Source organism: Scatophagus argus, chromosome 9 (assembly GCF_020382885.2).
Source record: "Scatophagus argus isolate fScaArg1 chromosome 9, fScaArg1.pri, whole genome shotgun sequence".
Lineage (NCBI taxonomy): Eukaryota > Metazoa > Chordata > Actinopteri > Scatophagidae > Scatophagus > Scatophagus argus.
The window spans coordinates 23,464,176-23,480,837 of NC_058501.1; the positions used below are offsets into that span (position 1 = coordinate 23,464,176).

Here is a 16,662-nt window from a genome sequence, read left to right on the forward strand (position 1 = left end):
AACAACAACAACAAAAAACCTGCGGTAGAAAGTAAATTAGTAGGCCTATTTGTATTTTGCTTTAGTATTTACACTTGAATATTTCTTCTCCACAACATTCCTCCTCCACTCCTTCAGAGGAGTTGGAGCCCTCAGTGAAGCACTTTGAGTTGGTGCTTGGCATGAAATTTGCTATACAAATAAACTGGACTTGACCTTGACACATATACAGTGTCTATGACATATCCCACCAGAACTCACAAAACAGGTACATTTATGCAGTATTTCAGAAACATTTGAAAAAGTGTAAACAAACTGTTTCTGTATCTTTCCTCCCACATTAAACCCCACATTAAGCATCTTACTACTCATCAGACTCATCTTTTATTTAAACATACCATACTAATAATACTAGTAAGAGTTGAATTTGTTCACCATCCTGTTCTTAAGTGGGATTTGAAGTGCAGGACTTTTTCAGTGGAATATTTTTGCATCAGTTTACTTGAGTAATGGATCTGAATACTTCCTCCACCTCCCCAAACACACGTTATAGAAAATCTCATTTGTTTAAAAACAGGAGGTGAAAAAAAGACAAAAGACGCAGTTTAATGAAGTAGTAATGTTTAAAAGTTTTAGTCACATTCGCTGACTTCCTCCCTCACTCTCTGACTCTCTGGGAAGTTAGACAAATGACCAAATAAAACGTGAGTTTATTTGAATGAAATTCTAGCTCTAAGTAGGCTACACAACTCAACAAAATACATAATAAAGGTCTAATTGTTTTTACACATTTTAAGGTAGAAATGTTAAACATTATATCTTTAAGTAAAAGTTGCACAGACACACAGGAACCCCGGGCTTAATATTATTTTTTAAAAACCTGTTTCTCTGATTCTACTCTCTCGTCAGCCATGTTAGTTTGGTTGCCTGGTAAAAACTCTTCCACCGGGATGCTTTTTCCATCGTAGCTGGAAAACGTCAGTCGTACTTTTGTCACTCAGTTTCTGTTTGATCTGAGAAACAGCAGAAAAAAAAAATGAACAAAATAAAAGACGAGCTCTTTGTTATTTTTTCTCTACCACTTCCTGAAACATCTTACTCATAAAGGTGTACCGCTGTGTTCACAGGTGAGTCCACCATTACTTTAACGTTGAAGGTTTTGACCACTTATCTCCCTCTTGCTATTTATTTCTTTATGACATCACAACATCAGTGAAATTATCCTAGTAAAAATATTTCTGCCATCAGTATTGACACTTCAGACAGAACATTTCATTTGTTTAAGACACTCACAAGCTTCAATATGTAGTCATGCACTGCAGGATCGTTTGGATCCAGTTCAGGGTCCTGTGAGCTGATCCTCATTTTAATGAACCTCATCTGAATGGGACCTGACAGGAAGAGACAAAGACACAGACACATTTCATCATATTCATCATGACAGAGCAAGATGTAAAACACATTTTGCTTTAAATACAGAAATGCGACAAGGTGTGATGACAAGAAAATTAATGAATGCATCTCTAAAGAGAATATTTAAGCCTTTTTGAACCAAAAACAAGCACACGGTCTGCTCTTAGACACAATGAGCGTTAACTCACTACCAACAAGTGAAGTAAACATGACTTCCAAGGCCAAGAAGCACGTCATTAACAAACTGCATTGGTTTGTGGGTTTGGGGTTAGGATTAAAAAAGCTACACCTTGGAGCCATTTTGGAAGTTATCAGCATTACGCGGTGGCATCAGCAGATCTGTCCTGCTCTGTATTAGCTCTGGGGAAGTGATGTCTTATCGCCTTGCCCAAGTCAGGAATTAATTTGCTGCTCTGACTGTGTTGCATCTTGCAAGCCCAGCTGAATACTTAAGCCAAGCTAGCCTTTACAAAGTCAGTGGTTAGTCATCTATAAGCTTTTTCTCTTGTGAAAGTGCCAATCCAGACAGCACAAATCTAGCATCTGTTTGTTGTCTACTTGTTTTCTGTAACATTAACGATCATTTCATTTAGCATGTAGCTTTAGCCTCAGTCTTCAAGCATGATCTTCATAAGTAGCCATGAAGTGTACATAAAAGACATTTTTAGTTCCTGTTTTCAAACCCATTAACATTTAAGGTGGGTCAAAGACAATATTTTCAACCAGCTCATGAAGTTAGTGTTAACTATTATTAAGTAAGTTGCTAATAAGCTGGCAAATTAACTCATGGAATTAACCTTAGCTGAGTTAGCTAGCCAGCTATAGCTGTTAAAAGCTAGTTATTTAGGTTGTTATTTCAGTTGTCAAAATCCACAATTGCTGGTTAAAATGAGAAGAATAAAAAAGCCATAGTTTGAAAATTAATACAAGCAATTTCAGGCAGCCATATTTCTCAGTGTAAACTGCACAAGGCCAATACAGGAAGAGAGAGCATTATAGGTGTAAAAACTTTAAACTGATTTAGCACATTTCTGTCATGAAATTAAACATTCAGAACTTTAAAACAAGTAATTCAGATGGTTATGTGTAATTGAAGCAGTCTGCTCACAGTTGCAGAGGACCGCATGTGCTTCTTTACAAGGCAGTTCTCCCCATCTACCAGACTGGTGTTTTAACAAAGCAGCACATGTTTGTTCAGGCTCGGTCCAGACTTGTTGACCTGCTGTCCAGTATCTAAACGAAGAGTCGGTCTGGTCGGACCATTCCCAGGGGTCTCTGAAAAGGCCAATCCACACCTGCAGGCCACCAGCTACTTCCTGAATGGTCCGATTTTCGTCCTCATTCCTCACACTGGCCAGGTCTGTGTGCTGAGTCCTGCAGTACTCGCGAGCAACAATCCAAGTCATCATTTGTGTCGTGAGAACATACTGTTCACGGTCACTTTTTTTCCCTGTAAAGAAAATAATCAATAAATCAATCACGCATAAGGTTTTGTAATGCAGCTGCAGTGTACAAAGTAACGAGTCTCACCATCAAAGCAAACTGAATATTTCATGTATGTACATGAAATTGAATCCATTTTCCCCTCCAGGTAAGTCACACAGTTGTAATGTGTATCATCCAAAACAAAACTGTTTTTTTCTCCCTCCTTGTAGAAATCTTTGTTGGCCAAAGACCAGTGCCACCTCATCGTCCACCCTTTCTGAAGTCCGATCCACATGGCACCGTCGTACTTGCCCTCCACAGCTTGAAGTACTGTTTCCATCTCTTCCATGTCGTTTATGGTAGCCAGGTCAAAACATGTGTCTCTGCAGTAGGTCTGCGCTTCGTACCAGGTCTTTGACATATTGACTAAGATGTATGAATGCTGGGGCACACATGAGGATGGAGAACACAGCCCTGTTTGAGAAAACAGGCATGAATGACTGACATCAGTCTGACAAGCGTATGTTGTGCTGAAAAGCATAATGTTATACAGCATTTCACTGGTAAAATGCTGCACAGACAATGAAAGTAATGTAGCTGAAAAACAAATTCATTACGCAAGAAGAAATGACATGAATTAGCTGTGGGAGATAATTTTCTTAATTTGAATAGAGGACACAGCACTGACCTGAGAGAAGCAGAAGTAGATTTATGATTGTTTCCATTTTCCTTTATAACGATGAGGGAAAAAAATGTGTGCAATAACAAAACACTGTGTTGTGAAATACAGAAAGAAATGTTTTATATTAAAATAAATATAATGAATATTATAAAATGAAGCTTAACGTACAGCTTTCAGCTTGGGTGGCAATCAGTTCTAAGTGATTTCTGATTGATTTACCTGCTGTTTTTACTCCTAATTTCACAGTGAAGTTAATATGAAGCAGTGATGGCTCCTGTAAGTTTAATGGATATGCAGATCATTTACTGCAGATGTCGTTCTGTCATCATCTCCATATCAGAAACAAAAAGCAAACAACACAAATAACCTGCTCACAATGAGACACTTACAGCAAGCTTCTTTTGCTGTTATTTGTTATATATATATGTTATTATATATTATTATATTTGTTGTTTTAGATATTATGCACACAGTGATATCTAGAGAATACAGAACAGACTTACCTGTCTATCCTCATCTGTTTAAGATTTATGGTGTTAGAGCTCACGCTCAGCCCTCTTCGTTGAACTTATTCAAATTTTTCAGGAAGCACATATTTGTTTAATCTATATGTCTGGACTGCATCCTCAGGAAGGTAAGAAAATTCCTCAAGTCCAGATGAGGAGGGGCACCAAGTCAAGTCTGGAACTCCAAACAGAGTTCCAGAGTCTGACTGGGGTGCAGACTTCTCCAGATCACTTTCCTGTTGTTCGCAGCAATATATTGCATTAATAATAACAAAAATGAAAACAGAATAGCCAATCATGCCAGTTGCAATCCCCATTCCCTATTTGTGAGGGGGCAGGGGTGAAGTGTGGAAACTGTAGGTGGTGGGAACTGTTTACTATTTAAAAATTTCAAGGCACATTAAGTTTTCCAGCATGTCGGGCAACCTGCATCACATTTTCTCTGGAGAAGCTGGAGATTTCACTGGAGATGCACAACAGAGAGCACTTAACTTTGTTTAGTCCACGGAGTCTACATCTGAATTCAAGCTGGGGGCCACGTCAGTCCACACCACATGCTTTCAGTTGTTTTCAGCCTGGGATGCACTTTTCCCTTTCGCCTCACGAACCTGCTGTTGCACCCCGGTCCAGCAGGTGGCAGTGGTGACCATCCGGCTTCCTTTAAACACCGCACAGACGTCGGTAGGGAACACTTCCTGTTGTCTGGCCATTGAATCGCGTTCGCCATGAAGCTCAAGGTAAAGTAAAGCAAATACATTCCGTTGAAGTGTTTTACTATGCACATAGTGTGTTTATTATTTTCCCGTAAAATTTACATGTCGGAGTGGTAACAGTAACTAAAGCTGTCAGACATATGTAGTGAAGTAAAAAGTAGAAAATTTGTCTCCTCGGTGTAGTAAATTGCAAGCGTAAAGTAGCATATAATAGAAACATTCGCGTATTGCGCTTGAGTAAATGTACTCGGTACTCAGTTACGCTCCACTGGCTGCTCCCATGTTAAAATATGCTCTGACGCACACTGTGCTTCCTCTTTGCTGTGCTTCAGCTCTGACTGGACATGAAACAGGAGTACCAGGATCTCGTCCTGCACGCGTGTGGGGCTTCGTCTCTGCGCGTTGGTGCAAACATCCAGACCCTGTGGAGCGGCTATGGAGAGATAGTCCGGCTGCACCTGGAGGGCTGCGAGCGGCACTCTGTTGTCGTCAAGCATGTCAAGTTTCCAGAAGAGGCCGAGCATCCCGGTGGCTGGAACACCGATCGCTCCCACAGACGTAAAGTGAGATCCTACCAGGTGGAGACAAACTGGTACCAGAACTATTCCACCAATCAGAACTGTCGGATCCCTGCCTGCTTGGCTGCCTGCTCCCATGGCGATGAGATGCTGATCGTGCTGGAGGATCTGGATGTGGCTGGGTATGATCAGAGAAGGTACGGCCACGGGGCATCTTATACGAAATACTTGGTAGTCTGTGGTTGAATCTCATAGCCACTCATAGACATTTCAGCTCCAATGTGCTGCAGTGATTCTGCTTGGACGATTCATCGACCTGCTTACTGTATGTTTGTCAATTTCAAGACTTGACCTTCGGAGACATGATGAGAAAATGAAGAAATTTCATGCTGGATAAATGAGGTTGTTTGCTTTTCTTTGTAGGACCAGCCTGAATGACAGAGAGATAAAGGGTTGCCTCAGCTGGCTTGCCCACTTCCATGCTCTCTTCCTGGGTGTGGCACCAGAGGGTCTGTGGCCTGTCGGGACCTACTGGCACCTGGAGACCCGGCCGGACGAGTTGGAAGCCATGGATGACGCCAAGCTTAAAGCAGCGGCTGGTGACATTGACAGGATTCTCAATGAATGTCGCTTCAAGACCATCGTTCACGGGGACGCTAAGTTAGCCAACTTCTGTTTTTCCCAGAGTGGACAGGATGTGGCCGCCGTGGACTTCCAGTATGTTGGTGGGGGCTGCGGGATGAAAGATGTTGTGTATTTTTTAGGAAGCTGCATGGAGGAGAGGGAGTGTGAAAAGAGGGTACCTGGCCTGCTGGACTACTATTTCACAGAATTAAAGCTGTCTGTGAAACAAGATGTGAACTTTGCTGCACTGGAGAAAGAGTGGAGGGAGATGTTTGCATTTGCCTGGACAGATTTTCATCGTTTTCTGCTGGGATGGATGCCTGGACACTGGAAGATCAACTGGTACAGTAAACAGTTGACCAAGGAGGTACTACACAAACTGAAAGTGTCAACCGAACCGAAAACTTTAAACTCACCAGTTTGAGCGTGGAAAGCTGTTCATGGAAAAAAGAATCCATTTCAAACACACACTTGAGGTCCTTCTTCAGCTGTGTGCAGTTAAGCACTCTGATCAAATCATTTCGAGATAAATAAAAGCTTTTGAAATGTGCTCTTGCTTTTATTTCCTATAGTGAAATCAGTCCTGTAACCATAAGTATACTGACTATAATTGAAGTAATTTTTTTTTACTGTTTTCTCTTTTTTTTTCCACTGATATCTTGATTATCTTTGGGTTTTAGTCTGAAAAAAAAAACAGTGCTAAGATGTAATTTTGGGAGATGGTGATGAACATTTTTTACTACTTACAGACATTTTAGTTATAGACTAAACATTAATTCTAAAGAAAACAATAGCTGGCTTGACAGTGAATGTTATTGTAGCCTGACTTTGCTTTTTCATATAAATTTTCCTTTTTGTCTTTGGTCTGTGTGCTGTAACTCATTAGATTCTGTGCCCTGATTAGGACTGTCAGCCGTGTTATTACTGCATACTGTATTTTTGTATCACTCTTAATCGCATACTGGGTGTTGATGTGCTTAAACGTGGCTCCCACAGTACATGGATAGAGTCACGGGTGTGCATGAGTGTAAATACAAAATGTGACCCCACTGAAACAGGAAGGGATTTTTGGAACTGTGTACAAAGACTTTATCCCAAGGGTAGCGATGTTTGATGTCTGAAAAGGAAACACTACGACCTTATAGATACAGAAAAGCTCACACATTTGGTGACACATTTGGTGTTGAAAGAGAATGTGACCTTAAAGAGCACACAGCGTTATTACGGTAAGTTCACATCTTTTACAAGTTAAAGCGCCGCATCTCCGAGACTCGCTGTTTAAATGTTCTGGGACCGTCTTCCTGATCAGCTGTTGTCAAGAGGACGATGACGTGACTTCCGGCCTCACACCCGACATTATAACAACAAGGCAGGCGAGCCAAGCTGGGGCGAAGAGGCGACGGGAGCTCAACTGTGAACAGGTACGAGGAGAAGGTTTTCCGAAGCGAAGATCCCACACGTTCACACGTGTTAGACGGCTGTTAGATGTGTTGTCACGGCGGAAACGGTTTGCCAGGCCAACCGGATCCCCAGCGGGCAGCCGCGGAGCTAACGTTAGCCTGAAAGCTAACCGCGTTACCCTGGCTTCGTGACAAGGGTCAAAATACAGTCAGAGCTGCTCGGCATACGCTGCCTTTTACCGGCCGGTCGAGCGAGTGTGGGTTTTGTTTTGTGAATGTGAAGGTGTTTAGTGGTAAGTAGCGTAGTTAGCAAAGTTAGCCACAATTCACCTGGCTTAGTTGAACTCAAGATGACATTTAGCTGTTAGCCTCAGTTGTTTTGACAGTTGACTGCCAAGATGACGCGACGTGGCAGGTGTCGGGACTGGTTTCTGTTTTGATGCTTGAGTGTGTTTTTCTCCCCACGAAGTACTGACACACACGCTTATTATTAGCTAGTTAACTTCTGCGTACTGTATGTGTGCTCTCCCTTGTCTTACATTCAGCAAATCCTTATGTAAAGACCGAAATTGATCTTGTTGAAGTGAGTGACACTTGATTTATTACGCCGCTTCCATGACTGAAAATAGTCCCCAGCAATTTCACTAACTGCTCCTGTTTGAGCAACGTTTGTTTAAATCTACAGCGCCGAGCTGTTTCCGTATCTTGTTTTACTTCGTTAAAAATGAAAGTTTACATTCCTTACATACTTTTGAAGAGTTTTATGTTAAGCAGAAACACATGAGCAGACAGGTTGTTTAAATCAGAAAGTACTGCGATACAGACTAATGCATTTTTTAACAATAATATAGAGTGGAAGTTGTTGTCCTCTTGTAAAAACCTTTGCAGAAATTGCCAGTGACAAACCTCGTAGCTTTAAATGTCAAAAATCATATCAAGAGAAGACAAAAATACTGAGCATCTGTGACAAACAACAACCCTGAAATGTTCTTGTGGTGAAAGTTCAGTTTTGCAGAGGCTGTGATTCAACTCGATGGTCATTTTGGAAGCTATGGTTTCTGCTGCTGTTGTATTGTAATATGTTATAAGAAGTGTCTCTAGTATTTAGTCTTATTAATATAAATAGGATACAGAAAATATTCTAAACACATTTTGTAGTACAGTTAAGCTGCACCACGAACTGTTTGATAGTACCTTTATTTGTCATCTCAGCTATAGAAAATATGAATTAATTAACATTTTAATTGTACAGGGGCTCAGGTAATGGTAATGGTTATACAGCCATATATAATATACTTTAATGTGATGATTTTATTCTGTGATGGAAACCCACCAGCCTCTACAGAGACTCAGACTTCCTTCCTTCTCACCAGAAATCCCACAACTGAACCCACCACTGAAGAATTCTCCTCGATACAGTTGGAACCTCCTGCACAGATGAGGCTGATGTTGTAGAGGGGGAGTCACGCACCCCTCTCCACCTACAGAAGGGACTACTTTAGGTGTGCTGCTGAGCACAGGATGGAGAGGATTTGAAGGAATTTTGTCCTCAGGTGAGCCCTGAGTTGTGACACTAAGCTCCTCAGAGCTCAGATTCTTCAGAGCCCACTTTGCCAGTAATATGAGCCATGGACTCTGGGACACTTGACAGTCCGGTAACCCTGGTCATTAAGGCCCCCAATCAGAAGTATGAAGACCAGACCATTAACTGCTTCCTCAACTGGACCGTGGAGAGACTGAAGAGTCACATCTCCAACGTGTACCCCAGCAGGCCGGTAAGTTTTGATGTGTTACACACCTTGTTGTGAGCTGTTTCAGGTAGGAACTACTTTCTTAATGCATCACAGTGCAGGAGGACGCAGGCATCTACTCGTGCTGGTGACAAGTTGTGAACCTTAACGCTGTCCACTTTCGCTGAGCTGTAATGTGAGCTAGTCTTTCATCTATGAGTGGATGATCCCCCTTCTGTGCTTTGATACGGGAAGAAAACGGTTTTCATAATGAAACAGTAGGCCACAGACAAAAGGGCAAAGCACAACTGTGTAACCATAGCAGCAAGTTTCGTGTGGGGGGAGGGGTGGGGTCGGAGGTTTTCAGAGTAAACTTAATGTACAAACAAAGAAACCTGCTCAATGCAGAGCTGTTGCAATACTCAGTGCAGACGTGTGTTTGACTCCTTTGTTTTCTCCTCCTGGTTACAAACACAAAGACAAATCCTGGCGTCTGTGCTGTAGGATCAGATCACGCTGCGAACGGCGCGAGAACATAGAGAAAACGTAGCCCTCATAAATACACCAATCTGTTTGTATTGCTCGTCAGTGGGACGAGTGATGACCTCTGTGTTTCTGTTGTGTGTTTCCAGTCAGAATAAAATCATAAAATGATGTGAAGGGCCTTAACTGAGAGTATGTTCAGACTGGGTTTGCTTTTGGTAGGCTTTGGAACCTAATCCACCCCAGCAATCTAATCTAATCTAAAAGTGCCCAATCACTTTACACACTTTAAGGATTTGGCAGAGTGCGTGTGTGTGTTGATGAGGTCCATTTTTGAGCTTTGAAATGGCAGAACACAGACTTCAGGTCAGTATTGTAGCTTCTGATCACATCCCTTGATTTTCATCAGCGCATGGAGTTTTAGTTGTTCATGTTTTTCCTGAGCGCTTTAAAAAACTGAGGTTTAAAAGTTCAATCTTGACCTTGTCAAGATGTTTGATGTTAATTTTCGACCCAAGTTTGAAACGACAGGTTCTGTCATTTCTTCATCTCACTGTATGATGCGGTTTGTGCTGTAGCTGTCCAAAGACCAGCGGCTGGTGTACTCAGGAAGGCTCCTTCAAGACCACCTACAGCTCAGAGATGTGCTTCGAAAGGTGAGAGCTGCGGGTTCCTGCGTGTTCCTGTATGTTGTCTCTATTGTCCCCAGAATACTCTTTCATCTGTCACGTAGTGTAGCGTGTGATAAAATAAGGCTGCCCAGCTGCATTCTCCTTATCTGCTTATGTCCTGTACTGGAGTTTCTCAGTGATTTAGATTATAAACTTATCAGATTCTGGCTTAACTCGCAGTCAGGCAGTTAAAATGCTGACAAAGTTTGAAAGAAACCTTAAATAAAATTTTAATTTGAAGCAAAGAATCACATGTTAACAGAAGAACACAGCTTACAACATTACAGAAGCAGTAGAGACAAAAAACATTTTACTAACAAGTGTAACATATAAAATGAGTCAGCTGTCCATTCTCAGTTGTTGTGGGTTTGGGCAGACACATGAATGTGTGTGTGTGTGTGTGTGTGTGTGTGTGTGTGTGTGGTGAGGCGACTGAAACAGGCTGTCTGGGAAACAAAAGCTGATCTGATGTGATTTACCACAAAGGGAGAGCATTGTGACTGAATTCCGGCCGTTTCCACAATAATCCTTCCTCTTTCTCTCACTCTTCTCTGTTTCTTCTTTTGGCTCTTTACCCTGTCGCTGCCTTCAACTCTTCCTCCTCCTCCTCTTCCTCTTTCTGCCCCCCCAACACACACACCCTTGGCTTGTGTCCTTGCCTTGTCGACCTGCAGCAGGATGAATACCACATGATGCATCTAGTGTGTACGTCTCATAGCCCCCCAGCGTCGCCCGTGCCTCGAAGCCCCTCCATGGCCAACTCTTCTTCTTCTGACCCCAGCGTGAGTAGACCAACACACTGCAACCTCCTCCTGTGGGCCTCAAACTGTGTGCGTTTGAAGGTTTTGTTGTTTGGACACACAAAAGGCTGAAAACACAGACTGAAATGCCAGGTTCACGCTTACTCAGACATTTACAAGAGCCGATGGGTCCTGATGACCTTGGTTACATGTTGTGCTAGCAGCTGATGTACACATCTACAACCTGAAGATGACATACTGTAGAGTCAAGGTGTGGGGGTCAGTGTGGTGTGGGTGGTTGTTGTCTTCGGTTGAGCTCTGTTCTGTTTTGGATTAACCAACAGCAAATCCACGTTTGTTAGCTTCCATTTGTGTCTTCCTTTGACTTTGTAAAACTTGCCTCATGTTTTCTTTACATGGATTGTTGACTAAATGCTTGGTTTCTGATTGGTGTTCACATCTCATCACTCAGAGTCCAGACAGTGCCGCCTCCCCTGCCGACACACCAAATCAGGACAGTCTGCCAGCCTCTTCGTCCTCCTCTTCAGTCCCTGGAAGTTATGACGGCCTGAGGTATCGCGGCGGCTTCCCCCAGTACGACCCCCCTGGCCCCTCTGGTGTCCCTCAGTGGTAAGCAAATATCTGGCACCAAATACAACTAACATACAACTCATTTTCATTGACTTTTCAGTGTTTTTCTCAAGACAGGGCTTATTTGAGGTCCACACATAAACGATAAGAAAATATTTTGAATTCTTGAAGAATATTTCTAATGTGCATACCAAAGAGTGAAAACTGACTGACAGCAGCCGCTGTGCTCTTTAGACTGTGTTTGTTATGCACAAAGTTAATACATTCCATAACAAACATGACATTCATCCACAGGCCAGACGGAGCCCAGGTCCCTCTACAAGGTGGCCTCCCGGCCAACATGCCCCCCCACCCCATGTACATGCCCATGCAGATGCTGTGGTGGCAGCAGATGTATGCACGTCACTACTACATGCAATAGTAAGTTGAAGAAATGTGTTTGTATGGTGTATGGTTTCATTCTATTTATAAACCGAGTAATCAGAGTAGCCACAGGATTTCTAATTACAGCCACTTGTAAGAATTTAATTTTAGTTTTTAGTTGTAGACATAACATTTAAAAAACAAACTGATAAAACGTCACTGGTCTCTTAAAACTGATGAAGTCTGGTCATGTAAAAAACAAATTTGTCTCATTTTCCTTCCTCTTTTCGCCTCCTCCAATCAGTCAAGCAGCAGTAGCTGCCTCTCAGCCTCCCAGCAGCCCCCCTCCTTCCTCTCCCTCCTCCACGCCCCATCAACCAGCCCAGGCCAACGAAGCCGTGCAGCCCCCACTGGGGCCCAACCCGGACCCCAACCCTTTGCCGGAGAACCAGCCGGCCAACCCCAACATCCAGATGAACGCGCAGGGCGGGGCGGTGTTAAACGACGACGAGCTGAACCGCGATTGGCTGGACTGGTTGTACACGGTGTCTCGCGCTGGCGTCCTGCTCAGCATTGTTTACTTTTACTCCTCCTTCAGCCGCTTCGTCATGGTGGTCGGTGCCATGCTGCTGGTCTACCTGTGAGTCAGTGCTGCACAGCACTTGGGATACATGTTTTACACATTTGCTTTAATTTGTACTCAGCACAGTTTGCTGAATTGTGCATTTATGGCCTGTCAGTTTTCAATAGAGTAAAATTTTGGAGACATTTGTCCATAGGCATGTGGATTTTCAGACTAAAAGCCATAAACCCAAGTGTTAGAGTATCCTTATGTCTGTGTTGGTGTTTCTTTTCCCCAGGCATCAGGCTGGTTGGTTTCCCTTCAGGCCGGAGCAGCAGAATCTTCGAGGAGGAGAAAGAGCCAGAGCGCCTCAGGAGGAAGCAGAGAGACAGGACATACAGGAAATGGTGAGCGGGACAGCGTCTCACAGCCTCCTTTGTATTCTGTCTTAAGCTCTCAGTCAAGTCTGATTTGAGCTGCATGTCTGTGGGTCAGGCTTGCTTACAGATTGCTTGTCTGTATTACGTTATTACGTCTTCACTAGTTCCCATCTTTTTAACCATGACTGTCCTCCCACGTCTGCGTCCCAGGAACGTCTGATGGACGAGGGGGTGGAAGACGATGACAGCGGCGAGGAAGGAGGTGGAGGCCCTGAGGACCAGGCTGACGCTCCTGCTGCTGCTGCTGCTGCTGCTCTTCCCGAGCCAAGCTTCCTCACCACCGCGTGGTCCTTCATCAGCACCTTCTTCACCTCGCTCATCCCAGAGGGACGGCCGCACCAGGCCAACTAGGCAGTCCCTCTGGCCTACCTCTTAAATAGCCCTCCTCCTCTTCCTCCTGCCAGCAGGAACAACTCTACAGAAGTGTCACAATTAGCACCCTCATCTTTGCTGTCCCATTAGCCCCAAATCCATCTTCAGATGCACCCACAAATGCCAGACTGCTCAGTCTGGAGTAGCTAGTCAACTGCAATAGTCTTACATGCTGCCAACAAATGGAGCAATGTTTAAAACAGGCTCCTTTGAAGTTTAAGAGCAGATGCAGTATGAGTTCTGCAGCTGGGGAGGAGAATAAACGGACGTTTAGAAAGTAAATACCACGCTCTGTTATCGGAGTAAATGCTTCAGCAGTGAAATCCTGGAGGGAGCTGTCTTCCATTTTAAGCAGTGGTAAGGTCAATGAGGGATGTGATCCAGACGACAAACAAAGAAAGAAAGGAATCTCCCTAAAATGATAGGCAGAGATGTGTGTGCTCAACAAACCATGAAAAACCACATCCCCAAAGACATTTTCATGTGTGCATGCGATGTGCATAATGACATTGCAGCGATTGAAGCACATCGTTTTCTCACTTTATGAACATTATCTATTTACACATGTAAGTATATGCATCTTTAATTCCTGAATATATGCTTTTTTGAATTAAAAAAAAAAACTTGCTGCAATCTGACCTGTATGCTGTGGTTTACCTCCAGTTCACCGTGTAGTTCAGCCGATGCCCTGCAGGTGGCAGCATGCGCACACAGATGTTAATAGATGATTGAACTCTGAAGAGTAAAACAGAAATGAAAAATATAAGAAAAATTAAAGTGAAACTGATCATAAATGAAGAAACATGGAGATGAGCTGTCTGATGAGGGTACGGTTCTAAGAAGAGAAATAAAATATGCTGACGGTCGATTTAACTTCTGTCATTACAAAGCTCATGCAGCTCAGTTTAAGCCTTGTGCAGTCCTAGCAGCAGTCCCAGTCAGAGACAGCACATTTGTCTGCAAATTAAAGGAAAATGTGTGTGAAACTATGCACAGTGCAGTAGATGAACAAGTGACAACATCTCTTTCCAGGAGGCTAAAACTATAAATATTGTAGATTTCACATCAGCTTCGCTCATCCATCTCTGTCAGCAGGCAGCATGGCTCTCAGGATGGCGGCGTTGGTCCGCCACTTCGATCCGGACTGAAATCTCTGCGATATTTGTGGAAAATCTCGTATACATCCTGCTGACTTTGACGACCCTTATCTCAAGGAAATTCAATCGAATGTAACTGGACTTAGTTATTTGTCTTTGAAGACGTTTCACCTCTCATCCAAGAGGCTTCATCAGTTCACCCTCGCTTGACTAGTCAAATAACTAAGTCCAGTTGCATTCGATTGAATTTCCTTGAGATAATCATGACCTGGATGAATGAGAATATTCACAGGCTTTGACGACCCTTGGTTTTTTCCCTCTAGCGTCACCATCAGGCCAGACTCACCCAGAACTTTGGTTCATGAAACCTAATGGCATTCCCATAAGCCTGTGCTAATTGAGCCACATTCAGTAACCCCTGCACAGGGCTAAATATGGGACCAGACATCAGCGTGTTATTGTCACTTAGATTAAAGCACCGCTGGGCCTAAGCCGGGCCTCACAGGGCAGCTGGGATGGCTGCAGACTCTTAGTGTTGTTAGAAATGAAGTCGTGTCTTTAAGACTGAGGCTTTAGGACCCCAGTGGAGGGAAAGCCAGAGTAAACTGGTCCATGTGGAGGAAGGGATGTTTCATGGACTCCACGTGCTGAGAAGTAGTGACCTCCAGTCAAACAAGTCCGACTCCAATGCACAGACTTTATGATAATGCCACGTTGTCCTTGAGTTTTAGGGGGACCCGAATGGAGGTTTGAATGTCGTCCTTGTTAAACCTGTGCAGGCCAAAGCCGCTCTGACACCCTGCAGATAGGGAGGTGGGCAGGAAAGCAGCTCAGACAACCATGCACTTCAGAGAGGCCTACGAAAACCCCTAATCAAATGACCATAGATTTTTGTGTAGTTGGTCGTAGAAGGCGCAATTAATTATGCATGACAGCAGGTTGACGGCCATTTGATTTCGTTACACGCACCCCCCTCTGAGCCGCCGATCCAATCAGGTTAGGACCCTCCCCTCCCCTCCCCTCCCTCCCTCTCTCGTCCTGGGGTTAGACTCCCCTTATCGAAGGAAGAGATTTACTTAAGAGGGTGTTTGGGGTCTTGTAGGACATTTCATCATCGTAATAAGTCCTTGTTATGCAGCCGGCTCCCTCCCGCTTCCCTGCTATCAGGCCTCGTTGTCGTTGGACGGGCAGCGGTTGGGCTGGACACATGCCACCGAGACAGACTGAGTCCATTAGGTAAACAGAGAGAAGATGGGGATGAGCGTGACACCTGCACGGATGGGATGGTGATGCACTGTCGCACGTGCTTTCACTAGAAGAGCCCTGACTGAGCATGTGCAGCAAAAGCTCCGCGGTTTAGAGTCGAGTTTAGGTGCCTTTAAACCACCACAGAAGAAGAAGGTGCAACCAAACGGCACAATTAAAGCTATGGTTGATCATTTATTTGTTTACGTGATAGCAGCATTTCACAGAGGTGTTTGAAAATTCCTCAACTGGTTATCATTTAATTTATTTTTACAATAAAAACACCAAACATCTACTGACCTCAGCTTCCTAAATGTGAGGATTTGATGATTATCTTAAAAATATTTCACAATAAACCAGATATTCGGTTTTTGGACTGATAAAACAGATGGCACATGATGGGAAAGATGGGGAAAATGGGGACATTTTATAGAGTAATAATAAATAATAAATACATTTTGGATTGTTTCTTCATCTGTAATGTTTTCCACTCCTTATTGCAACTCTTTAATCACAAAATTGAAGAGATTCAGCACATTCAGATTCGGCTTCAGAAGAAGGTGTACTGAAGTCAGGTCCTTCAGCCCAACATGAAGTTGAAGTACTTTTTTCCAGTCATTAGTATTGTCTGTAGTCCTCCTCTTGGTCTGTACTGTGGCCACAACAACCAAACCAATCTGTATGCAGCCTGAGGGACAAAACCCAGGGGGAAAAGAAAGGCAGCCGGACAGCCAGGGGACGTGTCCACCACGTCCCGGGTGGAAGTTTGGCTCTTGCATTGTTATTTGACAGTTAAAAAAGACGCATTAGGCTTAAAAATCACGCGTTCGTATGGCTGTATAGGCTCAGGCATGTGTCAGAGGCAGTTAAGTGGCTCTGAAAACTATTTTGCCTCTTTCGGCCAGCTAATCCTCCTACTCACTACTGTCAGAAACACACACAAGATATGCTGTGATTAACGTGATTATCGTGTGATTCAATTGATTCCCAAATGTAGCTGCACCCGCATCCAAACAAATCAGTAGTTCTGCATTAGCTCAGACTTAAATGTGACATTTCGAGCTGTAGTTTGAGTTGAGTTGTAATCTTTGCATTATCATAAATCCCC

The 16,662-nt window shown here is 43.5% G+C and overlaps 3 protein-coding genes across 4 annotated transcripts; 2 read left to right on the forward strand and 1 right to left on the reverse strand.

Moving 5' to 3' along the window:
* Positions 1–494: 494 nt before the first annotated feature.
* Positions 495–3,853, reverse strand: LOC124064921 (macrophage mannose receptor 1-like). Its single transcript, XM_046399815.1, has 6 exons — positions 3,719–3,853; positions 3,506–3,546; positions 2,923–3,291; positions 2,501–2,842; positions 1,273–1,370; positions 495–992 (listed from the first exon to the last, which is right to left on the reverse strand). The coding sequence occupies exons 2-6, from the start codon at positions 3,540–3,542 to the stop codon at positions 894–896; spliced, it is 945 nt and encodes a 314-aa protein (XP_046255771.1). The 5' UTR covers positions 3,543–3,546; positions 3,719–3,853; the 3' UTR covers positions 495–893.
* Positions 3,854–4,589: 736 nt separating this feature from the next.
* On the forward strand, positions 4,590–6,410 carry pkdc (protein kinase-like domain containing). Its single transcript, XM_046399669.1, has 3 exons — positions 4,590–4,742; positions 5,051–5,433; positions 5,660–6,410. Exons 2-3 carry the CDS (start codon positions 5,063–5,065, stop codon positions 6,282–6,284), a joined length of 996 nt encoding a protein of 331 aa, XP_046255625.1. The 5' UTR covers positions 4,590–4,742; positions 5,051–5,062; the 3' UTR covers positions 6,285–6,410.
* Positions 6,411–7,128: 718 nt separating this feature from the next.
* herpud2 (HERPUD family member 2) lies at positions 7,129–13,845 on the forward strand. Of its 2 annotated transcripts, none has more exons than XM_046399667.1 (9): positions 7,129–7,281; positions 8,634–9,035; positions 10,052–10,129; positions 10,819–10,926; positions 11,357–11,514; positions 11,770–11,895; positions 12,143–12,478; positions 12,699–12,807; positions 12,991–13,845. In XM_046399667.1, exons 2-9 carry the CDS (start codon positions 8,889–8,891, stop codon positions 13,189–13,191), a joined length of 1,263 nt encoding a protein of 420 aa, XP_046255623.1. In that variant the 5' UTR covers positions 7,129–7,281; positions 8,634–8,888; the 3' UTR covers positions 13,192–13,845. The 2 variants fall into 2 exon arrangements, with proteins under 2 accessions (XP_046255623.1, XP_046255624.1); XM_046399668.1 differs by lacking the exon at positions 7,129–7,281 and adding an exon at positions 7,370–7,553.
* The last annotated feature ends 2,817 nt before the right edge of the window (positions 13,846–16,662 follow it).

Excerpts from the sequence above, each read along its gene's own strand:
- LOC124064921 (XM_046399815.1), bottom strand. The coding sequence starts at position 3,542 with ATGGAAACAATCATAAATCTACTTCTGCTTCTCTCAG. Across the intron at positions 1,371-2,500 it reads ACATGCGGTCCTCTGCAACT|GTCCCATTCAGATGAGGTTC; the intron begins GTGAGCAGACTG and ends TCTTCCTGTCAG. Across the intron at positions 993-1,272 it reads ATGACTACATATTGAAGCTT|ATCAAACAGAAACTGAGTGA; the intron begins GTGAGTGTCTTA and ends GCTGTTTCTCAG.
- pkdc (XM_046399669.1), top strand. The coding sequence starts at position 5,063 with ATGAAACAGGAGTACCAGGATCTCGTCCTGCACGCGTGTGGGGCTTCG. Across the intron at positions 5,434-5,659 it reads GCTGGGTATGATCAGAGAAG|GACCAGCCTGAATGACAGAG; the intron begins GTACGGCCACGG and ends TTTTCTTTGTAG.
- herpud2 (XM_046399667.1), top strand. The coding sequence starts at position 8,889 with ATGGACTCTGGGACACTTGACAGTCCGGTAACCCTGGTCATTAAGGCC. Across the intron at positions 11,515-11,769 it reads CCCTCTGGTGTCCCTCAGTG|GCCAGACGGAGCCCAGGTCC; the intron begins GTAAGCAAATAT and ends ATTCATCCACAG. Across the intron at positions 11,896-12,142 it reads CGTCACTACTACATGCAATA|TCAAGCAGCAGTAGCTGCCT; the intron begins GTAAGTTGAAGA and ends TCCTCCAATCAG.